The following is a 26,410-nucleotide window of genomic DNA, read 5'->3' as shown; positions in this document are numbered from 1 at the left end:
AGAAGCTTTGAACTGGAGACTAGCATATACTCTGTCTCCCACACACAGGTCCAAGAATTAGGGGATGGAAGTGGGAGTGGCCTCTCTCTAATAACCTAGCCTCTAATAACTTTATCGTCCCCTCAATCCTTGCAACTTTAGGCTTTAATTTTTTCATAGAGATCTTAATTCCTAAGGGGTGAATACTTCCACCAAGTGATGTAACAAAAATTATCCATTTTGATACATGCTACAAAATGAATGAACCTTGAAAACACTGCCAAGTGAAATAAGCCAGACACAAAAGGACAAATATTACATCATGCCATTTATATGAGGTATCTATCTAGAATATGCAAATTCATAGAAAGTAAATTAAGAGGTTACCAGGCACTGGGGGTAAGGACAGCTAGGGAATTACTGCTTCATGGGTGCAGAAGTTCTGTTTGGGATGATGAAAAATTTTGACAATAGTTACTGGTGATGGTTGCACAGCACTGTCTGCGACTGAACTATACATTTGAAAAGGGTTAAAATGGCAAATATTATATATATTTTACCACAATAAAAAAGTAAAAAAAAAAAACCCATTAAGTTGGAAGCTTGGAGACAGCACCATTAAGGAATCAAGCTTTTCAAGAATAAAGGGTTGGTCACTCTACCAAGGGAAATGCTGGCAGAGGGTAAGGGGAACACGGAATCGGTTGTGACAAAAATGATAAATATCAACTTAGAACCTTAGGACCAGCTCTAAGCATTGCAGCAACTTTGCATATTTGTTACTACTGATGTTTTTTTCTTTGCTCCTCCCCTCTGGCATTACATAAAGAATGTTGGTGGTGTTTAACTTTTCAATTGAATTCATGAGACATCAAATTATAAGGATGTGATGGTGAGGACATGAATCATCTGTGAGATGAATGCAATGACTAATAAGCCTTTCTGTCTCCCATTTTGGAAAAGGTGAAAGCATCTTTGTATGGAGGATATTTGAGTTGCAACTTGCAATGTTATGTAGGAACAACATATTGTATGGGAATTACATATGAGTAGCAGGGTGACAATGAATACTGAAGAGCAAAAGGTGTGCACTGTCAATCATTTGGCTGTTTGATCTTGGGTCTGTTCCCCAGCCCCTTTCTTTCGCTCTACTCTATTTTATCACAGAACTGTAATTCCCATGCTCCACTGCCAGATGGCTCTATGTCCGGCCATGTCTCTGACAGTAGCTGCACTTTGTTTGAGGTTCCAGCTCCCCATCCATCCCCTCCAATATCCCAACACTAGCTGAACAGCTCCTACCATGGCTCTACCTCCCACCAGACAGCCCCAACCTTTGGACTCTAGGAACATCATCTCCTCCCACTGGCCCTCTGGCCTAGAGGTGGTGGCAGTTTCCTGCTATTACTAATCTCTGGGTGGCCTCATCATTCCCTGTTTGGATTCCTAAGTCTTCCACCACCTGTACAACCAATTCCCTCTAGCAATGTCCCTCCTTTTCCCTGATTGGACCTTACCTGATTTCCAGAGCTACCCGCATAGCTGATAGAAACACATCTGCTGTCCATGAGGTTTTCTCACTCAAGGTTCAACACATGCACTAAACGATGCAACAGCAGCAAAATGGGATCGCCCTTCTTTTTTAAAACATGTCTTCATTCTGTTAAGTTTTTATGCTCAACCAACTATCTTAGAACTTCCTCTCTGCATCTTCCTCCATATCTTCCTTTATGCCCTCTAACGCATATCAGCCCTAAAAGAAAGGTTTTTTACCATTTTTACGCCATGACCCTCTTTGGCAATATGGCCCTTCTCAGAATAATGTAATTAACTGCATAAAATAAAATACACAGGATAACAAAGAGAATCAAAGTACAAAAACAAATAAATAATCTAAAAACAAATTTGTGATGTCGTAATCTATGTACTTCTTCTTTTTTTTTTTTTTCTTGGTGAGGAAGATTGGCCCTGAGCTAACACCTGTTGCCAATCTTCCACTTTTTGTTTGAGGAATATTGTTCCTGAGCTAACGTACATGCCAATTTTCCTCAACTTTATGTGTAGGATGCTGCCACAGCATGGCTTGATGAGAGGTGTGTAGGTCCATGCCCAGGATCCAAACCCATGAACCCCAGGCTGCCAAAGCAGAGCACACAAACTTAACCACTACACCACCAGGCTGGCCTTGACGTACTTCTTTAATAACACATTAAATAACAAGCTCCACCTGCAGGTCTAATAACCATTGTAATTTCAAAGTAGTGACAAGTATAAACAATATTTCAAAATATTGGCAATAACTGAGTTGTGGTATGTATCTGTGATTTCTACTGATGATAAAGGCAAAAGTACTGCTAATACTATTATGGTTTATTGTGAAAAGGACTGGCTGGGTCAAACCCTTCATAACTGAAGGAAATGCTCAATATGAGTTAGAGGTTAATAAAAATAAAAATGTAATTTTTCCTCATCCAAGTACATGGATTCCCTGATTTCTCTGTTTCTGAGGACCCCAGCTTAAGAATTCCTCAGAAGAAGACTAGCTGGATCAGTCAAACAACATCTTCAGGTCCCAAAGCCTAAAAAGCTCACTGCTTGGTCTTAGGTTTCTAGTACCTTCTGGCTAGAGAAAGTTATATGTTTCTTCTTCACCTCTCCCATCCTCATTTCTCTAGATTTTCTTACTCTATCATCACTATCTGAGCCAATGAGATAGATGAACAGCTTCACGGTCTCTTGTCCTGTTTTATACATCCATATTATTGGGCTCAAATGATTCTAAGAACCACTACAACAATGAAAACCTTGTGGCATTTTCCCATCCCAATCATCCACATCAATGCAGCTTGGTCTCATCTAGAAGCTGAGTCTATAAGCACCTCCTCTCCCTAAACCCTCTGCCTACTAATAAATCTTCCCAACATTAATCTATTATTTCTATACCTACCAAAGAAAATTAAGGCTCAGAAATATTAAATAGCTTGTCCAAGAACCCACAATAATAAAACTCCTAGAGAAGTCATTTTAAAGATTTTTAAAATTTAATTTAATTTAATTGTTTTATTGAGGTAAAATTGACACATAACATTATATTAGTTTCAGGTGTACAACATAATGATTCAATATTTGTATACATTGTGAAATGATTGCCACAGTAAGTCTAGTTAACATCCGTCACCATACACAGTTACAAAGACTTGTTTTCTTGTGATGAGAACTTTAAGATCTACCTCCCTTAGCAACTTTCAAATATGCAGTACAGTACTGTTAACTATAGTCACATGCTTTAAATTACATCCTCATGACTTATTTCTTTTATAACCAGAAGTCTGTACTTTTTTGTACCTTTGACCCCTTTCATCTATTTCACCCACACCTGCACCCCCCCACCCCTGGCAACCACCAATCTGGTCTCTATACCTATCAGCTCAGTTTTTTAAAGATTCCACATATAAGTGAGATCATACAGTATTTCTCTTTCTCTCTCTGACTTATTTCAACTAGCATAATGCCCTCAAGGTCCATCCATGTTGTCGCAAATGACAAGATTTCATTATTTTTGATGGCTGAATAATATTTCATTGTATTCCACTGTATACCCATTTTCTTTATCCATTCATCCATCAATGGACACCTAGATTATAAAGACATTTTGCAACAATCATCCAGCATGACGTGTGTCAGCATTAGGAGTATCCAATAAGACAAATATATGGCCTTAATTTTTGGATAGCTTCATTCCTCTCTGCCTTGCTTTATAATGGGCATATTTGGCGATTATATGGCTAAAAAAAAATTACTACACAATATAAGTAAAATCATCTAAACAAGTAATTGAAGCAATAAGAATGAACAGTAATATAAACCTTCAGTTGAACCCATTATAACTGCCTGTTTGAGGAAATTCTCTTTCTTCTCTGAGATAATTTCCTACCTCTTTAAAGTGAACACATACTTCAAAACATTTTGATCAAATAAAAGAGAATAAATATAGGGTTATGCCAAGAGAAATCTGATGACAACTTCAAATATATGTAAAAGATGAATGATTATCATGACACTAATATTCTCAAGTAAAATGCATATTTGGTTTTAAAAAATAAGCTTCAGAGATGAACAATTAGCACACATTGAACAAATACCACTTTATATTCAGTATGTACTATCACAACATTAAAAAAAGCAATTACTTCAATTACCACTTTAAAATTACCTCAATTGCCACTAAAAATACAAATAAAATAGTCATATATTCTTGCTTGTTATTTTAATCAGAAACCACTGCTCCTTAGATAGCCTGAGAAAATCATTTTTTCAAACATTTATTCAACACACAGCCACTGAGGCCCTACTGTGTGTGAGGGAGTAACGTGAGAGATACAGAGACAAAGTGTGGTCACTTCCTTAGCTCTCAGGAAGCTTACAGACGGAAGCAGGCAGGGAAGTGTGAAAAAAGAGTTTCAGCTCTACAATATCTGTAACAGCAACATGTTATGGGAGAACAAAGGAAGGAATAATCAGTTCACCTAGGGAGGTTTAAAAGGTTTCCTGACAGAACAATATGGGAATTTAGCAAAAAGAGAAGGAAAACACACTGTTTATGCTTAACTGTCAATAAATTACAGCTATTACTACAGTGCACAGGCACTTCACAAATTCCATTTCACTTAATTATCACCACAACCCTTTGGGACCAGCATTTCACAATGAGAAACCAATGATGTACAGGATAAATAACTCACCCAAGGTCACATATCTTGTAAATGGAAGGGCCAACAATGAGTCTAAGGCATGTAACTCAATATTCCTTCCACTACACCAGGCTGCCTAAGCTGAGTTTTAAGAATGAGCAAGATTTCAATAGAGAAAAAAGGAGAAAACAGAGCAAAAAACACAACAGACAGATGAGACATAAACATACAATTCATAAATTATCTTAGAGGGAAAGAGAACAATTGTCCTTGGAATATGTACATATACATATGAGATATATATTTATATATACACACATACTAGTAAAAGATATAATAATATAATAAAACAAAGAAACTAAGATAATTTATGAATTACACTATAAATAAAAATTCCATACTCAAATATACTTAAGAGATTGTTCCATGATTGAGACCACAAGGAATCTACACTAAGATTCCAAAAACATCTAGTTTACAAATGCTTTAGTCAACAAACACATTCATCAATTAATACTTTTTATCAAGCTTAACCCATTAATTAAAATAAATTTAAGACAACACATAAATAAACATAATTCATTAAATTTCTACTTTAACACTTCTACACTATTCCACTGTATTAAAAAAATATGTTTTCTTTATCATTCCCTTTTTAGCACAAGAATGTTACAGTGATAAACATTAAACATGAAGTTTGTAACATGAAATAATCTAAAATAATCAAACTCTACTTTTAACATTATTTGAGAGAAAAATAAATTCTACCTCTGCATTGTGTTTAGTTGTTATTTCTAATTTTTCTTTCTTAGCCCGATGGAGTTTCTTTCTGAGATCAGCAGTAACATCTAAGTCTGTTTCACTTTTAAGCATTTGTTTTACATCAGATGAGGCATTCTTTAACCTATAAAATAAGATCATAATAAGATATAATTCTCATTAAGTTATATATCACTACATTTCTGGTATTTCTGATAACTTTTTTTTCCAAAAAACACAGGGAACATGATACGGTCCTTGCCCTACAGAAACTTACAGTCTAGTAAAAGATGTCAACTGCAAAAGCTAGGTAAAAACGCAAAGCAATATATGACAAGAAACAACACTGTCCACTGGGAAACCACCACGTTGCTCAAGATTGGTACCTTTTTAAAGACTGTCTGATCCTATCATGAGCTGAGTAGTTTTGGAAGAGATTGAGTTCTTTCCTTTTTACATTTTTAAATGATATATTTCATTGATTGTAAATGCAATACGTATTACAAAAAGAAAAAGCATAAATAAGAGAATACAGATTCCTGCTTAAAAACAGCAGACTAAAGCACTCTACTCTCTCCAAAAAATTAAAATTAAAATTTTAATTAAAACAACAGCAAAGAGAATTTAGAAGTATAAACCCACAAGGAGAAAGAGCACAGAAGACAAAACAATAGCAATAACACATTGGAAGCTGGAAAGCAAGTAGACAGGTGGTAAATGATTTACATAAGACAGTTGAATTCAAAGCCAACAGTGGGGAAATTAACCTGATTTACACCAGAGCCCCAAAAAATGCAGTTAATTGGAAACACCTTTGAAAAGGGGGTAAATGTAGAGCAGAAAACAGGAGAATTGGTTGAAAGTCTGCCAAACAAATAATGAGATCCTCAGATCCTCTACCCTATAAACCACACAACTGGGTACCAATTTATTCCCGACTCTGGCACAACACTAGGGGTTTATTCCCTGGAGATGATAAAACAGAAGGTCTCTGGATTGGAGATTTCAGATATAAATGGAGTTAGGGCTCCAGACTAAAAACAAGAGGCTCAAGTAAAAAGTTATCTAATAAATGAGAGCCCTGCAGAAATGGGAAGGGTCTTTCCTGGAGAATCTAACCAACAGGGTGAAAAAAAACCTAAAGAGGCTAATACCAGGGGTTCTCCAGCAAAACAGCTTAACCAGATCACCTACAAAGAAAGCCACAAACAGAAAAAGTCTCACACACTGGGCTTCCAACCATCTTTTTAGGCCCCTACTTTTAAATACGAACAGATAGCTAAGGATCACCAGAAGTCAGGAGGCATCTAATATGAAAGACAGATACGGGAGGGGGGGGCAGTACGGAAGGGTGGAAGAAGCCCTTGAAGACAATGCAGGGAAAAGACAACTTTAAAAGAGAGAGAGAGAGAAACTAACATTAATATCCTCAGAAAAATAGGAGAGAAAATAACATTCAGAAAACAAAAACTGGACGTGATAAAAAACAAAATACTCAGAGAACAAAAAAGAGCTCTGGGAAATCAAAAACACAAACTAAGAAATGAAAAATTAAATAAACAAATGTAAAAGAACAATCTCCTAGATGCCTGAAAAAATTCTGAGGGAAAATAATTCCCAACTTAGAACTTTATGCCCAAGAAGTTACCACTCAAAGACAAGGGTAAGAGAAAGACTATTTCAGATCTGAAAGGCATCAAAATATTTACCTCCCATGAACTTTCTCAACAGGATAATGGAAGATTTGCTCCACCAAAATAAGAACCTAAACTAAGAAAGAGAAAGACACAGGATCCTAGAAGCAGAGTATTTAAGACAAGAAAATAGCAAAGGGATTTCCAAGATAGTGAAGAAAGGACACACCAGTGACAACTGTGCAGCAAAGCCCGTAAAGGGCCATCTGTCCCAACTGGACTGGCCCAAGCTGCCAGGAGCGATTTCTTTAAGATGATGAAAACAGAAAACTACAAAACACTTGCACTATTTGAACATAGTGAGAGATTTATACAACTTGGTTGGAGTATGAAGTTGAATTCATGATTAAGTTCACAGAATTTAAGCAAACTAAATGATAAATGAGACAACTATTAAATCCAAGGAAAACAAAATGTACAAGAGAGAAAAATTATTAAAAATTAGTATATGGCTCAACTGGGAAGTTTTCATAATTGTAATAATGTAAACATTGAATAACTAATCTAAGCAAGATTACAATATCACTATAACCACTATATGTGGAAAGGAGAGAAAGGGGAGGCATGAATGAATGAAAACTATGATCTTCTGTACTGGGGAGTCAGCAGATAATGGCAAAACCTGGAGAATTAAATAGAAATATAAAAAAATTTTTTTAAGAGATATAGATTTCTGGGGCTGGCCCGGTGGTACAGCGGTTAAGTTCACACATTCTGCTTTGGCAGCCTGGGGTTGGCTGGTTCGGATCTCGGGTGCAGACATGGTAGCGCTTGGCAAGCCATGCTGTGGCACGTGTCTCACATATAAAGTAGACGAAGATGGGCACAAATGTTAGCTCAGGGCCAGTCTTCCTCAGCAAAAACAGAACGATTGGCAGCAGATGTTGGCTCAGGGCTAATCTTCCTCAAAAATAAAATAAAATAAAATGACTTGTAATGTATGGTGACTGATAAAAATTAGACTACAAAAAAAAAGAGACATAGATTTAAAATCATCTCAGAGAGATGAAAAAGATTGTTTCTAGGGAACAAGAAAGTGATCTGTCTCAGGAAATCAGTACTGCTATTTTCCTAAGAGCAGTAAGTAAGCTTTGCAGAACAATAAGATTCTTCAAATGATGTGCATATGCAATAGTAATTTTTTAAAATAAGACTAAGATAAAACAATAGAGAGAATCAATGAAACCAAAATTTGGTCCTTTAACAAAATCAACAAATTTTATAAACATTTGGATAGACTGACAAAGAAAAAGAGAAAAGATTCAAATTATAAAAACAAAGAATGAAAGAAGGAAGACACGACTAACATAAAAGGATTATAATAACTACTCTAAACAACTTTACACCAACAAATTAGACAATTTAAATTCCTACAAAGACAGAAATTACCAAAAATAACTCAAAAAGAAACAGAAAATGTGAATAGACCTATAACAGATAAAGATGTTGAATTAATAATTTAAAAGATTAACCACAAAGAAAGCCCAAGTCTAGATGGTTTCAATAGAAATTCCACCAAATATTTAAAGAAGAAATATACCAATCCTCACATTAGAAGAGGAGGAAACAATTCCCAGCTCATTGGTGTTAGTCTAGCATTGCCTAACACCAAAGTGAGACAAAGACCTCATAAGAAAGGAAAATGATAAACCAATATCCCTCATGAATACAGACGCAAAAAATCCTCACCCAAACATTAGCAAACCGAGGCTGGCCCTGGAGCCAAGTGGTTAAGTTCGCACGCTCCACTTTGGCGGTCCAGGGTTTCACTGGCTGGGATCCTGGGTGCGGACATGGCACAGCTCCTCAGGCCATTCTGAGGTAGTGTCCCACATCCCACAACTAGAAGGACCCACAACTAAAATACACATCTATGTACTGGGGGGATTTGGGAAGAAAAAGGGAAAAGAATAAAATAAAATAATAAAAATAAAAATAGGGGCCGGCTCAGTGGCACAGTGGTTAAGTGCGCACATTCTGTTTCGGTGGCCCAGGGTTCACCAGTTCGGATCCCGGGTGCGGACATGGTACCACTTGGCATGCCAATACTGTGGCAGGCATCCCACATATGAAGTGGAGCAAGATGGGCACGGATGTTAGCTCAGGGCCAGCCTTCCTCAGCAAAAGAGAGAGGAGGATTGGCAGTAGTTAGCTCAGGGCTAATCCTCCTCAAAAAAATAAATAGATAAATAAAAATAAAAAATATAAGGGGCTGGCCGAGTGGCATAGTGGTTAAGTTCACATACTCCACTTCACCTGCCCAGGCTTTGCCAGTTCAGATCCCAGGCATGGACCTACGCAGTGCTTATCAAGCCACGCTGTGGCAGGCATCCCACATATAAAGTAGAGAAAGATGGGCACAGATGTTAGCTCAGGGCCAATCTTCCTCAGCAAAAAGTGGAGGATTAGTAGCAGATGTTCACTCAGGGCTAGTCTTCCCCAAAATAAATAAATTAATTAATTAATTAAAAATACATTAGCAAACCAAATCCAGCAACATCTTAAAAAGATTACACAACATGACCAAGGGGGATTTATCCCCAAAATAGAAAATTGGTATAATGTCTGAAAATCAATTGGTGTAATATACCATATTACTAAAATAAACGACAAGAACTACACGATCATCTCAACTGATACAAAGCATTTGACAAAATCTAATACCCATTTGTGATAACACCCATTTGTGATAAAAACTCTCAACAAAATAGGAATACAAGGAAACTTCCTCAATCTGATACAGAGCATCTATGAAAAACCTACAATTAGTATCATACTTAATGGTGAAAGACTGAAAGCTTCCCCTAAGATTGGGGACAAATATGATGTCTGCTATGAATACTTCTATTCCAAACTGTATTGGAGGTTCTAGACAGTGCAATCATGCAAAAACAAAAATTAAAAAAGCACAAAAAGAGAGAAATAAAAGGCATATATATTGAAAGGGAAGAAGTAAAACTGTGTCTACTTGCAAAGGACATGATCCTGTAAGAATATCCTAAGAAATCCATGAAGAAATAAAAAGACAAGGACTAAAAAACAGTTTCAGCAAGGTCACAGAATATAAGATCAATATACAAAATTCAGTTACATTTCTATATACTAGCAATAAACAATCCAAAAATGAAATTAAGAAAATAATTTCATTTACAACAGCATCAAAAAGAACAAAATAGATTTAGGATTAAATTTAACCAAAAAGTGTAAGACTTGTACACTGAAAAATATAAATTACTGTTGAAAGAAATTGAAGACCTAAACAAATGGAAAGACATTCCACATTCACATTCATGTATTAGAAGAGTCGATATTATTACAGTGGCAATCCTCCCCAGATTAATCTACAAATTCAACATAATCTCCACCAAAATCCCAGCAGGCTGTTTTTGCAGAAATTGACAAGCTCATCCTAAAATTTATATGGAAAGGCAAAGGACCCAGAAGAACCAAGACAATCTTGAAGCACAAATGGGAAGATTTTCACTTACTAATTTAAAAACTTTACCATAAAGCACCAGTAGTCAAAACAGTGTGGAAATGAATTAAAAATACACATGTAGATCAATGCACCAGAATTGAGACTCCAGAAATAAACTCATACATGTCTGGTCAATTAATTTTCAAAAAAAGTGTCAAGGCAATTCAATGGGGAAAGGATGGTGTCATCAACAAATGGTGCTGAAACAACTGGATATCCACATGCAGAAAGATGAATTTAGACCCTTACCTTACACCAAACATAAAACATAACTTAAAAGGGAGCACAGCCCTAACTGTAAGAACTAAAATTATAAAACTTCCACAAGAAAACATAGGAGAAAAATCTTAAATTAGGCAAAGATTTATTAGATATGAAACCAAAAGCACAAACCCTAAGAAAGAACTGATAAACTGGACTTCACAAAAATTAAAAACTTTTGCACTGCAAAAGACATTAAGAAAATGAAAAGTCAAGCCAACAAATGGAAGAAAATATTTGCAAACCATACATCTGATAAAAGACTTGTATCCAGATTACATAAAGAACTCAAAGCTCAATAACAAAAAGACAAATAACCCAACATAAAAATAGGCGAGGGGCCGGTCCAATGGCCCAGCGGTTAACTTCACACATTCCGCTTCTCAGCGGCCTGGGGTTCACCGGTTCGGATCCCAGGTGCAGTGCGCACAAGGCACCGCTTGGCAAAAAGCCTTGCTGTGTTAGGCGTCCCACATATAAAGTAGAGGAAGATAGGCATGGATGTTAGCTCAGAGCCAGTCTTCCTCAGCAAAAATAGGAGGATTGGCAGTCGTTAGCTCAGAGTTAATCTTCCTCAAACAACAACAACAAAAAAATATGCAAAAGATCTGAATAGACTTTCAGCAATGAAGATATATAAGTGGCAAAAAAGCACATGCAAAGATGCTCAACATCATTACTCATTAGGAAAATACAAATTAAATCACAATGACATATCACTTCACACTCTCTAGAATAGCTATAATCAAAAAGTCAGAAGATAACAACTACTGGATATGATGCGGAGGGACCTCAAAATTCTCATACATTGCTGGTAGAAATGTAAAACGGTCCAGCTACTTTAGAATACAATTTGGCAGTTTCTTCAAAAATTTAACACAAATTTACTACACGATGTAGCAATGTTCCTCCTAAAAACCCATCCAAAGGAAATGAAATCATATGTCCACATAAAGACTTGTACACAAATGTTCATAGCACCATTATTCTTAATAACCAAAAAGTGGAAACAGCCCAAATGTTCATCAAGTAGTGAATGGGTAACCAAAACATGGTATATCTACACAAGCAAATATTATTCAGCAATAAAAACAAAGTACTGATACATGTTACAACATGATAAACCTGAATAATATGCCTAGTGAAAGAAGCCAGCCACAAAAGACCATATATTGTATAATTCCATTTACATGATTTGTTCAGAAAAGGCAAATCTATAGAAACAGAAAGTAGATTAGTGGTAAATAGGAGAGTTTAAGTAACTTCACTTATCCAGATTCTAGAATTCTGAAGAGTAATATGGCCATTAAAACTTATGACAGGGGTCAGTCCCGTGGCTGAGTGGTTAAGTTCACGCACTCCGCTTCAGCGACCCAGGGTTTCGCTGGTTCGGATCCTGGGCGCGGACATGGCACCACTCGTCAGGCCACACTGAAGTGGCGTCCCACATGCCACAACTAGAAGGACCTACAACTGAAAAAAATATACAACTATGTACCGGGGTGATTTGGGGAGAAAAAGCAGAAAAAAAAAAGAAGATTGGCAACAGTTGTTAGCTCAGGTGCCAATGTTTAAAAAAAAAAACAAAAAACTTATGACAGACGTATGTTGATATGATAAGATATTCCCCCAAAACTGAAAAGGGAAGACACCAAATAATGTGAAATATTATTCTAATTTTGGAAATATGTATTTATGGGGCCAGCACTGTGGCCAAGTGGTTAAGTTCACGTGCTCTGCTTCAGCAGCCCGAGTCACCAGTTTGGATCCTGGGCGTGGACTCACACACCACTCATCAAGCAATGCTGTGGTGGCATCCCACATAGAAGAACTAGAATGACCTGCATCTAGGATATACATCTATGTGTACAGGTTTGGGGAGGAAAAAAAAAGAGGAAGATTGGCAACAGATGTTAGCTTAGGGCCAATCTTCCTCAAAAAAAAAATATAAACATATATACATTTATATGTTCATAAGAAAAGGTCTGGATAAGTATATACCAAAATACCAGGTGTAGTTATCTCTAAGCAGTAGGATTATAAGTAGTTTTCTTGTTTTATTCATTTGTATTTTTTAATTTTTCTAAAAATACCTGTATTATTTGCATTCAAATATACATATATACAGGTACATATATAAAACAGAAAATCAGAGCAAGAAGGAACCTTGAAGACCCTCTCTTCGGCAGTTTTTGAACCATACTCCACTGTGGCGGTGAAGAACAAGCTGATAAGACCTCACTCTCAACCCTTGCAACATTTGATAAAAGAAAAAAAGTACTCTTTGAGGTGAAAGTTTGGCAAAGAAAAAAGTTTCTATGTTATTCATTTATTTTCTACCTTGTTCAGAAAGGACTTAAGGTAGCTCCTAAAGGTAGGTGGAAAATGTTCCTATAGCAAATCCTATTTATAGGTGAAGTACATGTTAGTCATGGGACTTGCCCCACCCACACAGCCTTGCTGAAAAGGCAGTCTACGCCAGTTCTTCTTACACTAAACATGAGCAAGGACTATTCCCCCCACCAAATGACGCCTTTGTCAAAGATATTTAAAATGGATTACTAAAAAAGAAATTTTAAAAACAGATAAAATACAACCCCAAGTGTCTTATTATTAGATTCAACAAACAGAAAATACCCTGTTACATGATCATAAAAGTTTCAAAATGCTTACTTTCAATTTCTGCACTTATTTCTTTGTAAACCACACTTTGGGTTTCACCCTCCAAAATGGCTTCATTTTATATTATAGACTCAGAGTTTTATATTTTTCGCATCACAGGGGAATAAACCAAAGGCAGGCACCTCACCCAAAGGCAGATATCAATAGAACAAAAAAGATGAGCAATAGCAATTCTTGGAGTATAAACTCCAAGTAAAGGCGTTAGCAACAGGAGCCAAAACTAAAAGAAAGCTTGAAAAGAAGTCATGAACTAGAGTTGGGAGAATGAGGAAAGAAGAGGAATTGGAGCCACAGAGATTATGGCAAGCCAAAGTAATGACCACCCAGAAATGTGAATAAGAAGAAACATACAGAGAAGAAAAGATGCAGAGAAACGGAGGAGACTAAGCAAGTCTCAAGGGGCAGGGGAAAGACCTGTGATTGTGTGGACCGAGGTAGCGAAGGAGCACAAAGAGCAGCACAAAGTCTTCAGGTGCAGCTCCCGTTCCCATGAGGCATCATTCCTGCTCCTCCAGTCCCATGAAATTTCTACTCCCCTTACCATTCCATGAGAATTCTTCCAATCAACCCCTCCAACACTTACTTCTCCCTGTTCCTTGCAACAAAAGCATTCCTTGACTAAAGGAAGAGACAGGAGGCTTACCTTTGGGTATCACCAGTGGCATTACTTGAAGTGTTCAAACTCATGATACGTTTTCCAACTCTTTCAAAATACCCCACTGTTTCTTAATGATATACTTCGTTATTGATGATTAAAACTGTCCAAGATGTCTGTGGCTTACAGGTTAGAGGGGCTGAAGTCTGTTAAAATAGTAAACAATATAATATGGTTATATATGTGAATCCTGAGACTACAGGTGATTTTTCTTTTGTTCTTCGACTTATTTGTATTTTTTAAATTATTGTCTAAGAAACACGTAAATACTCGTATTTTTAAAGCCGTGATGTTTTCTTTTGAAAAAAGATTAGAAGCAAAAATGACAAAATGTTGGAAAGATGTTCCTTCTTGTAAGAACAAGTTAATACTATTAGATTATTTTAATTTCTCAAATAAAAAGAAAAAATAGTGTAATAAAACAGTGACAAATTGTTCTTGAACTAGAAAAAGAACATGTAGTGCCTATCTCTAGGGCACAGAATTCAGTTTGAAAGATAATGAAGTCCAGGGACATTTTTGGGTCCCCAAAGTTTTTTCATAAATGAGATATTTTTGCTGCAATGTTACAATCAAAGAGGCCAATGTACTCCCAAACAAAAGATCTCATGGTAATTTTCAAAGGCCTTCTCCCAAGGGATAAACAGGAAGAAGAAAAGAGGAGAGTATCGTCACTTACACTGGCCTTCTCTCTGGAACCCTCTTCTACCGCAGATACTCCAAATGAGATAGAGCCAACCATTTAAAGTAAATTACTTTACTACAGTATGAAGGAATCTCTGGGTAAACATTTTAAACAGGAGTGGCAGGAGTCCCACATATAAAACAGAGGAAGATGGGCACAGATGTTAGCTCAGGGCCAATCTTCCTCAAAAAAAAGTCTAATAGGGGCCGGCTCCATGGCCCAGTGGTTAAGTTCAGCACTCCGCTGCAGTGGCCCTGGGTTCGGATCCTGGGCGCGGACATGGCACCAGTGGTCAGGCCATGTTGAAGCAGCATCCCACATCCCACATCTAGAAGGACATGCAACTAAGATATACAACTGTGTACGGGGGGGTTTGGGGAGATAAAGCAGGAAAAAAAAAAGTCTAATATTCTAAGACCATGAGCTTTGGACTCAGAGAGATCTGAGTTAGGATTCCAGTAAGTACCTTACAAGTATGTGGCCGTGGGCAAGTCACTTAAACACTCTGAGGGTGTTTCCTCATCCATAGGAAAGGAACAACTATATCAACATATATATTTGAGACTTAAATAATATATACAGCACATATACAGTGCTCAGTCACTGTCAGTTTCTATTGCAGAACAAAGAACGCTCTGAGAAAATATAATGATCCCAGATAAATGAAGGGAATGGGTGATACTTGGGGTGATTTGGTCCAGAAGAAAGATGTAATAAAAGAATTGTTGGGGCCGGCCTGGTGGTGCAGTGGTTAAGTTCGCACGCTCCGCTTCGGCGGCCCGGGGTTCGCCAGTCCAGATCCCGGGTGCGGACATGGCACCGCTTGTCAAGCCATGCTGTGGTGGGCATCCCACATATAAAGTAGAGGAAGACGGGCATGGATGTTAGCTCAGGGCCAGTCTTCCTCAGCGAAAAGAGGAGGATTAGCAGCAGTTAGCTCAGGGCTAATCTTCCTCAAAAAAAAATAAATAAAAAAGAAAAGAAAGTAAAAGAATTGTTTAGTGAAATTGTAGGTGCAGAGTAATATCTTGAAGACCCAAAAAAAAAAGGTTGAACTGTTCTGTCCTCACTCCCAATAAACAACCCCCCTTCAGAGAGACCACTGAAGGAAAAGGACTCAAACAAGCAACTGAGACGTAGACTCAACCACAGCGCTGAGAACTGACTAATGGCTCCTCTAGACAGATACCAAGGGATCTTTAAAACAGTCAGCAATTCATGTGGCTGACAGTAGCACAGTCTGACCTAGGACAAAGAGGATGGAATTTTCACCCAGATGGGGCGGGGGGGAACCACTTCTCCAAGGACCTAAAAGACTAAGTCTGGGAATAGTGGTAGACAAACAAATACCATTGTCGTTAACTTACTGAGCACCTACGACAGTGCCAAGCACCGTACTCAGTACTTTATATACAGTACTCTGATCTTTACAACACTGCAAGGTAAAGATCATCCCATTGCTCAAAGGAGAAAACTAAGACTCAGAAATGAGAAGTAACTTGCCAAAAGACACACAGTTACAGGACCAAGATTCAAACCCATAACTATCTAACTCTAAAGCCTAGGCTCTTTCTACAAGGCCACTGTTGCTACAAAGAGTTGAACCATAAATCATCTTACCTCAGGTTTATTATCCTCATTTCAATTAAGGAAACTCACCCGATTCGAAGAGGCTAAATGATTTGCTACTAAGTGGGAGACAATGAGGACTCAACGAAGCTCTTCTGAAACTAAGTCCCAAAATATTTTCACCTCACAACCATGCTCCCAAACTCCAGAGAAACTGCCTTCAGAATGGACGTAAAAGACGTAGAACTTAGAAGGAATGGACTCTTCCAGACTGAAGAGTAATGTCCAAAGTTCAAAAGTACATATATAAAAGTTTCCATTTTTGTGAAAAAGACTAAATACACACACACGTGTGTGTGCATATGTGTCACAAGAGGCACAAAAAAGAACCTCTATTTACCTCACAGGGGAAGAATTTACATAGTTAGGGTCTTAATAATGTCTGTTATCTTTTGCTTGTTTTTATCTTGGGCAGAGAAGTGTAGGAAGAGGTAGTTTACCAAATTTTAATACAGCTATTTTAATAAAGCTATATTGAAGAGAATCATCATTGTTCAGTGCATTATTTTGGTATCCAACATCTTAAAATCTGAATGGTCTTCCAGAAAGTGTCTTTTATAGCTCAGGAGCAAATTTAGCCAATTTCCAGATCATTGACACAGATAACACAGTAGACAGATAGTTCCCATCATCTCTGCTCCCTGGTGTTTCTCTCTTGTACGATACTCTCCCTTCTTCTGTGGGCAGAACTTGACTTGCTTGTAAGCAACAGAATAAGGCAAAGGTGATGGGATGCAGAATATGGCAAAGGTGATGGGATAACACTTCCATGATTACGTTATGTTATGTAAGACTCTGTCTTAGCAGACTAAAGTGACAATCTCCTGCTGGCCTTGAAGAAGCAAACTGCCATGGCGTGAACTGCCCATGGAGAGGGCCACATGGCAGGGAACTGCAGGCAGCCTCCACCCAACAAGCAAATAAAAAGTTGGATCTCTCAGTCATATACATGTCAACAGGAAATAAATTATGCCCCCAAGAGCTTGAATGGGCTGGGAAGCAGATTCTTTCCACTCAAGCCTTCAAATGGGAACACAGCCCAGGCAGCATCTTGACTGCAGCCTACCGAAACTCTGAACCAAGGGTCCACCTAAGCTGTGCCCAGACTCTTGACTTACAGAAACCAAAAGATAATAAATGGGTGCTGTTTTAAGCCACTAAGTTTGTGGTAACTTGTTACACAACAATACAAAACTAATATGGATAAGAAGCTTGAAAATGCTCTTGCAGAGTTAAAAAGAAAAAAAAAGAAGTTGAGTGACAGGTAAAATACAAAACAGCGTTCTCACACCAGCCCTGCTTGTCTAAGTCTTTTATAAAGTCTCTTTGTTTTTCTATAGTTTAATTTCCTTATTAACTTAAACGAGGGAGTTTAAAAACCCTATCTAAGGTAACTACAAAGAAAAACTAGAAAATCATGGGCAACATTGACAACAAAAAGAACCATAAAATACAAATGAATAAGGGCAAACCTCCAGCAGCCACAAAACCTGCATGGGAGTTGAGGTGTCTACAGAGGAGAAAGCAGAGGGAAAGAACAAGGCTGCATTTAACAGAACTCCCAAAGAGTCAAGAGATACTTAATGGAAAGCACAGTAGGCCAATTTGAGAGCAGCAGATGAAACTGGGAGAAGCCTGCCCATTCCAAGAGTTGACACATGAAATGGGTACATGGTAAGAAAGTCTTCATGAACTTTCAACACTGACCTGCCAAGGCCTCCTTCCTGGACAGGGGCCCACACTAAAGAGAAACTGCTGAGGATGGAATCAAAATTGAGCAGGACGGGGAAAATAAAGACAAAGTAAAGAGATGGCCCAGACCAAACTGTAGGAGGAAACAGGGCCAAGAAATGTGAGAAAGCAAGCCATCATAGTTTTTAACACTCACAAAAAACAACACCAGACAGCATTCTATGAAGTTCAAAAAGCTTTCCTGAACCTTGTCCCATTCTCAAAGTTCAGATAAATGAATCTTCCAGAAAAATAAGCAAAAGAGAAGTAGTGCAGTCAAATCTCATACAAAGTTAACGTAAGAAAAAAGAGAGTTAGGAGCAGAGCAGAATCCAACAAATGAAAGCATAACAGAAAGACATGCCCACAAAACAGTTGAAAACTATCACTTACTATTTTAAAATGAGCTAAAAGACATTAGCAAAATGGTATAGGACATGAAAGAATAGGAATCAGAATTCAAAAAACTCAGAAATAAGGTGACAACTATCAGAAAAAATTAGAAATAAAAGAAAAAATCATTTCAGTAATGAAGACTAAATTAGAGGGAACATTGAGAGTAAACAGATACGACAAAAACGCCTTGAAAGATATAGGAAATGAAACACGAAAAATGTTTAAATAAAAAAATGAAGGAAGAGATCAAAAGGATTCAAAAGACAGACAAATTACTGAAAAAGAGGCAAAGAATAACCAACATGCAGATAACAGGAGTCCTGAATAAGAAGATCAAAGCAAGGAGACAGAACAAACACTAAAAACTGTAATTCAAGAAAACTTTCCTGAAATACAAAAAGATTTTAATCTGCATTTCGAAAAACAAACTGCACATCTGAGAACACAGCACAACTAACACAATGATACATTCTAAGATAATTACTGGACTTTAATAAAACTGGTACACAAATATTCATAGCAGCACTGTTCATAATAGCCAAAAAGTGAAAACAATCCACATGTCCACCAACTGATCGATGGACAAATAAAATAGGAAATATTATCCAACCATAAAAAGAAATGAAGGGCCAGCCCTGTGGCCAAGTTGTTAAGGTTCCACGCTCCACTTTGGCAGGCCAGGGTTTCGCCAGTTCAGATCCTGGGCGCGGACATGGCACCGCTCATCAGGCCATGCTGAGGCAGCATCCCACATAGCACAACCAGAAGGACCCACACCTAAAAATATACAGCTATGTACTGGGGGGCTTTGGGGAGAAAAAGGAAAAAAAATAAAATCTTCAAAAAAAATAGAAATGAAGTATTAATACATACCACAACATGAGTGAATCTGGAAAACATTATGCTAAGTAAAAGAAACCAGACACAAAAGGCTACATCTTGTATGATGCCATTCATATGAAATGTACAGAATACACAAATCCACAGAAATAGAAAGCAGATTCATGGTGGCCAGAGGGTAGGGAGGGGGGGATTGGCTCTGACTGTTGATAGGTACAAAGTTTCTTTTTGGGGGTGACGGAAATGTTCTGGAATTATGTAGTGGTGATTGTTGTACAACCTACTGAATATACTTAAAACCATGGAATTATATACTTTAAAATGATGAACTTTATGCTATGTGAATTATATCTCAATTTTTAAAACTCCTCATCATAAAAAAATCCTAGCTAAAGTCTCCTTTAGCACTCTTCTTTTCTTCCTCTCTCTCTGATATTAGCTCCTGATGACACTAGGGCTCAAGGGCCTACTTCTGTGTGTTTTAGGAATATTAAACCAATGAAGAGCCAAAGTTAGGTCTGTGGCTTAATTTAAACTACAAAGGGATTTCTATGCTATTGAACATGGCAGAGATGTAGCAAAATCTCCCTTTTCATCCACCAGAGTGAAAAGAAAGCAAGGAAACATGAGGAAAGTCAAGTAGCTAGGTACAGCAGTGAAAATGTCAGTGGAACAGTAAGCTAAGTCAAAGAATGCAGGGTCCCCACATAATATGTGTTCCTAGCTTTACCTGCAACTTCCCTATCAAACTCCACAAGTTAAATACTCAGGTTAATCTGCATGAGTAATTAAAACTTCCTTATGTGATGCGGTCAGTGTCAGCCTTTGTCTTCAATATCTGTGTAACTCTGTAGACAGTGCTTTCCACTTGAAAATATTCAATACGTCATTATCTACGAACCAATTACCTGATACCTCAAATCCATTGCCTGCTGTTATCATTCCAACTATGACAAACATCCCTTCTCCAGACATAGTGCTAAGAACTTTCTATAGATTATCTTACTTCACTCTCCACTAACTCCAAGGGAAGATACTGTTAAGATCCTCACTTTATACCCGAGGAAACTAGGGCTTAAAGATAGTCAGTCACTTTTCCAAAGTCACATCTCTAGTAAGTGACAGAGTCTGGATTCAAACCCAAACTGGCTGACTCCAGAACTCTGCTGTGTGCCTTGCTATTGGCCTTCAAGACATGGCTCATCCCCAGCCAGGGAGCATGTGAGACCTCAGTTATCAGGGAAGCACTCCTGCTCCCTGCTGCATATTTCTCAAACACAGATGATTCTTCTCCCCATGCAAACTAACTACAAGTTAGAGTCTTCTTAATGAAAGATGACTCAGACCTCTGGTGGATTCTCAATCCAGATGGCACTTCCACAGGCTTCGACCAAAACCAGGCCATCCCACAGCAGTGATGGATACAGGCAACGTTTAGATCAGCTTTTTATGTTAACGTATGAATAGATCAATCTTCTTTTGGTAGCGGAGTTGGACTAGTCTCACCATTCTTATTAAAATAGATGGGGGGATGTTTATGTATACCATTCTTCAATAAGAAGTTTTTTAGAAATTGGTCATAGAGCAATTGAGGCCAAAAGACCAATTATCTGGACATCCTGAGAAGTACCAGCCAGAAAGACAATTCTACTTTAGACTTCAGAGCCACTGCTGGTACAAAGTTTTCCTACCCCACATCTGAGTCCTTCAGCAGGTCATCCTGAATGTACTCATCTCCCAGTGTGTCTGCACAGATCACGGGAAAAAGGAGGGGGAGATGATGAAAAGATAAAAACTACAATACTGAGCACTTACTACATGCCGGATACTGCACTAAGCATAACCTGATCTCACTGAATCCTCCCAATAACCCTATGAGATTATTATGCACATTTCACAGATGAGAACACTGAGGCTTGGATAGTTTGACTAACTTGTATAAAGATGCTCAGCAGGGGGACAGCGCAGTGGTGCAGCGGTTAAGTGAGCATGTTCCACTTCTCAGCGGCCCAGGGTTTGCCGGTTCAGATCCTGGGTGTGGACATAGCACCGCTTAGCAAAAGCCATGCTGTGATAGGCATCCCATGTATAAAGTAGAGGAAGATGGGCATTGATGTTAGCTCAAGGCCAGTCTTCCTCAGGAAAAAGAGGAGGATTGGCAGTAGTTAGCTCAGGGCTAATCTTCCTCAAAAAAAAAAAAAAAAAAGATGCTCAGTGGGAGGGTTAGAACTCAAAGCCACATCTCCTGAGTCCATCTTCTTTCATAACACAGTGGTGTCTCCAACCATAACCACATCTGTGTTGGTGATGTCTGAAGAGTTATATCTGAAGAGTTACATATTTCACCTTTAAAGGGGATGTTTGGTTCCTTCAAAAGAAGACCAAGACACATGGGCGGAGACAATCAAAGAATTTTAGAATTAAATGGGACTTTAGAGACCAAGTCCATCCTTCTTATTTGACACATAAGGAATCTAATGCCTGGGGAGCTTAGGTTATTTGCTCAGGTCACACAGCTAATCAAAGTCGGCCAGGACTAATCCAGAAAGCTCCAGCCTAAAACTACTCCCTTCATCTTTCCTCTTAGCAGGTTGCACTGCCTTTCTTTCCTCTTCATATCATGGGGAAAACATGTTCATTTCCTGCTCTACCATTGTTTTGTTGTTAGCAGGCACTAACTGTTCAATAAAACAAATGACAAATGACAGGTTCTTTTCTGCAAGACTATGGGAACAACTGCAAAACATCGATTGTATAATGTATTCAAAAGAGTCGGACACCAAGTGAAATGGCTTCTCAAGTAAACTTACGCAGTATCATTTGAGATCTACTTAGAACGAAAAAACATGTATTTGCCTAAGAAAATATCATAATGGAATAAGGAACAGTCAAAAGGATACTCCACTTCTGCAGAAAATTTACAGCCTCAGAAAAACTCACGGCTGACTTTTCTAAGTCTCTTAAAGTCCTGAAGGGTAAGCAGGAGAAGCTACAGAAGACAGCCTAGCACAACTCACTCTTCCGTTTAGCAAATATTTATACAGTGTCTAGTGTGTGGCTGGCATTTTTCAAAAAGGATGTCAAAAACCGTGGTCCTTGTCCTCGAAGGACTTACTGACTCTCGAGAGGGAAAGAGAGCGGCAGTCCGGAGTTGTAAACCTAAGCAGCTCCAAGTGCAGGCCCCCTGGGTCCTGCCCTCTGGTCCCTACCCAGCTCTCTGGGTACTGCGGCAGCGGTTTCTGGCTAGGATGCTCCAGGGACATCTTCCTCCAAGTGGGCGGGGAGGCCCTGTCCAGGGAGCTGGAGGCGTGTCCCCACAGACGACGCGAATTGCCCCAAGGACACCTCCAAACTAACTCGGGGTCCCCCATAACTCTCACCGAAGCCCCCTATACCGTTCCTCTCAACACCTGCCCGCCAAAGTCGTTCGCTTCGAAGCCCCCACACCCCGTGGTTACCTCAGGGGGCTCCCGTGGTCCAGACCGCACACCCAAGACCCCAGAGGCGGCTTCAAATCTCAATGGTAGAATGAGGCCCAGGCAGATGGCGGGGGTCAGAGCATAAACTGTTGGAAACTGACGGACTCTAGGACCCGGGGAGGGGGAACAAATAGCAAAGGGGACTTCAGGGGACAAGCCCCACGGAGGTGTTTACAACGGCCACTTCCGGAGACCTGACGAGCCTCGCAGACCTCCCCAGACTTTCGCTGGCCGCCCGGGCCCGCCCCTTCCTCCCGCCTCCCGCAGCCCGCAGCTCCAGGAGACGCGCTCGGAGAACGCCGGGCTCCGATTGGAGGAGCCGGGCCCGCGAAGCTACGGCGGCTTCGCTGAACGGCGAGCTGGCGCATGCGCCGTTGCTGGGGAGCGGCGCGCTCGCGATCGCGCGCGGTCCCGCGCCAGGCGAGCCCCCTCGGCGCGAGACCGCCGCTGCCCACGCTCCAGTGTGCCATAGTCAGCGTGAGGTCCCCAGGTCACCGTCTCAGCATCCCCAGAGAGCGGACTGACTGCAGATTCCTAAGCCCTAACCCTTTTACCCGCCTACCGAATCAAAATCTTGGGAGGCTGGATCCCAGATCCTGCATTTTTAAACCAGCTCTCCTGCTGATCCTTAAAGCCAGTACAGCGCCTCGGGGTCCGTGGACGGGTGCCAGAGCCGGGGGGAAATCCTCCGGGCTCGGCTTCTGCGCCAGGGGCTGGTTTCCCGCTGTTTGGACCGCTCTTCGCCTGCACGGCGCTGCTTGTCCCCTCCTCCCATCCCCATTGTATCCCAGCTTGTGGTTGTAAACAGGGCCGGAAGAATGCGGGTCAGTGCGCTGATGCGGTTGCAGCGCCTTTCATTATAAATATTACATAACGAAGTATCTCTCAAAAAAGTCCTTGGAGCCTTAGCAAGTGTTCCGTCTCTTTCCTACCCTACCCCCACCCCCGGCGCGCGCACACACACGCATACACACACGGGCGCAAACACGCCTTCCTCCTGTTGATAATTTATACTTTGGTTTCTACCAGTAGCTGCCTCACAATCTGCTGCGGCCTCGAGGAGATGGGAAAACCAAATCCTCTTTTGTTCCTTGGCGTTTAAAAGCCTGTTCTCTAAAGAACAATGCAAATTGGCAGGATTTTGATTAAGGATTTTTATCTTCACCGCCACCGCCTCCTCCTCCCAAAAAGGTGTTTAATATAAAATGAGCCTTTTATGCTAACATTGTCCCATGTTGATTGTAATCAACCTGGAAACCAGGTGTAGGGGCCGTCTTTCCCTTGTCTCGCTGGGGAGAGCCAACGGTCATAAATGCACATATAAACTGAGATTAAAACCACCTTGATGCCTCTAACACTGAAACTTTAATTGGTTTGAGTTTAGTCCTTTGGATTTAAAAAGAAGCCCATCTCTCTTCGTAATAATTTAGACAGAAAGAGGATAATTGCTTGAAAGGAAAGAGCTTATGAAAAAGAAAAAATAGCCCACTTTAACATTTAGAAATGAAATGGAAAATTACATAGACTAATGAGATTAGGGCTTTTTTTACTTTAAAAGTTTTAAATAATATTTACAAGGTTTCTTATTTGTTTTAACAAAATCACAAAATTGAGTATTGTATGGCAATAAATACCAACTGTGCTATACTGCACACTTTTTTAATGAAAAATGGATGCAACATGAAGACTTGCAATCTTCATTTATTTGTTCATTCAACATTTATCAAATAGACTATATACCCAGCCTGGAGCTAGGTGATAGAAACACAAGATACATAATATAGGTACAGTGGGAATCAGAAGAGGGATATGTTAATATCAACCCTGAGCACCGCGAAAGACTATGAAGAACTTTGAACATAGTCTGGGAAGATGGTTATGGTTCACCAAGCTGAGAAGGAACTGGAAGACATGGAAGCTACAAACACCAGCACAAGAAACAGTTTGAGGCTTTTGGAAAGCTGGAAGAAGCTCTCTATGCGTCCGGGGTTGGGCAGGAGTGAGCTATAAGTCTGGAGAAGTAAGCAGAATCCAGATCACGGAGGCACTTCTCGGTCATTAGTTTATCAAACAATGAAGCTAATGAAGGGCATTAGGCAGAAAAGTTACAATAATTACAAAATAAATCAGACTGTTTTAAAATCCTTGGCGATTTTTTATGTTTTTCTAATTGTTACAAGGTCAATTCTCTGTTGTCTGTTGTTTGCCTAACATGCTATTACTACTTAAGAAAAGCTGTAGGTAAAGATGCTAATACACTTCCCTTCTAGCCTCAAGAATTATAATACTCACCTCGTTCTTTTCTCTTCTTTCTACCAAGCCTTTTGAGATATTATTTGATCCATCTCTACCACTCCACCAAAACAGCTTCCAAAGTCACTGACCTCATTGCCAAACCCTGAGCCCTTAAATTCACTGACACTTTGATCCTCTTCAGATTTCTCTCCAGCATAAGTGTGTTGACCTTAAACAAATAGACAGCTAGTTATTTCTCCAGCAAAAATGGGTTTTTTGGGGAATCAACAAAGAATTACATGGGGATCTACAACCATGGGGAAGTTGCAAGTTCCAGCAATAAGGGGAGGAGAAACTCTGTTATAGAGAGGAAGAGGAAGTTAGGAGGGTTGTTATAAACAAAAAGTCCACTGGAGGAATTGAGAGTTTGAAGTATAGCAGCTTTTCACTGGCTGAGTTGTGACAGTCTCTCATTGGCTGAGCTCTTGCTGGGCATCTTCATAGAGCATGAGGACCTTTCCTGGGTGTCGTGTCCCATGTCGGAGGAAAAGTGTACAGATTGGAAACCTATTAAGGTCGCATTCAAGTAACAAGAAGGGGTAGGAGGGAGAATTCTGAAGCATGTTTTTTCCTAAAGTCCGTATGTTAGCAAGATCATAGGCATTGGAGATTGTCTGAAGCGTTATATCATCGCCAAAGGTTTGGCAGATAAACTTCCACAAGCTTTGTCCAAACACCTTGGGAAAGCTGTCTCACCAGCTGTCATCTGCTTAGTGCCAGGAAATCTTTACTTTTAGGTCATCAGATGATGTGCAGGTCCAGTCAGGCTTGGCGCTTTCTTTAGGTGTGTCACGTAAATCCAAGAGTCTGTTCCCTAGAGTTTTGCAACACAAGGGTTAGTTTGCAGTAACTGATAGAGGCCTTTCCAGCAAGGTTGAAGAGCCCGTCTGGAGGTGTCTTTTCCAATAGACAAAATCTCCGGGTTGCAAGGTGTGATGCTTAAGGTCTTCGTCTCCCTAGAGTGCACTGTGAAAGACTGCTCCACCAAAACATGGTTATTTTTAATAGAAGCAATTAGGCCTTTGCAATTTTGGAATGTATCTCCTTTTATCAGCTGTGGGTCAAAAGAGGCAGGAGACAAGTGCATTGGGCGTCTGGTGACTATCTCAAAGGGTGAGAGTTTATGAGTTCCAAAGGGGATGGATCTGAGATTTAG

The 26,410-nt window shown here is 39.4% G+C and overlaps 1 protein-coding gene across 11 annotated transcripts in view; it reads right to left on the bottom strand.

The window, feature by feature from the left end:
• The window catches only part of CCDC171 (coiled-coil domain containing 171), a 294,601-nt gene extending 270,807 nt beyond the window's left edge, over positions 1 to 23,794 (bottom strand). For 4 of the 11 annotated variants that reach the window (XM_008520254.2, XM_070590720.1, XM_070590717.1 and 1 more), the window contains exons 1-3: positions 22,939 to 23,356; positions 14,188 to 14,345; positions 5,439 to 5,574 (exon numbers count right to left, since the gene is read on the bottom strand). In XM_008520254.2, coding sequence (XP_008518476.2) covers positions 5,439 to 5,574; positions 14,188 to 14,231 — 180 coding nt within the window. In that variant the 5' untranslated portion in view covers positions 14,232 to 14,345; positions 22,939 to 23,356. Of the gene's footprint in view, positions 1 to 5,438; positions 5,575 to 14,187; positions 14,346 to 22,938; positions 23,357 to 23,521 lie in introns of those variants that run through there. The other 7 variants (XM_070590718.1, XM_070590723.1, XM_070590722.1 and 4 more) reach the window with 3 other exon arrangements.
• Positions 23,795 to 26,410: the final 2,616 nt, after the last annotated feature.

This window comes from Equus przewalskii, chromosome 22 (assembly GCF_037783145.1).
Source record: "Equus przewalskii isolate Varuska chromosome 22, EquPr2, whole genome shotgun sequence".
Lineage (NCBI taxonomy): Eukaryota > Metazoa > Chordata > Mammalia > Perissodactyla > Equidae > Equus > Equus przewalskii.
Note: the sequence above shows the minus strand (reverse complement) of the source record. Positions and strands in the feature narration are given on the sequence as shown.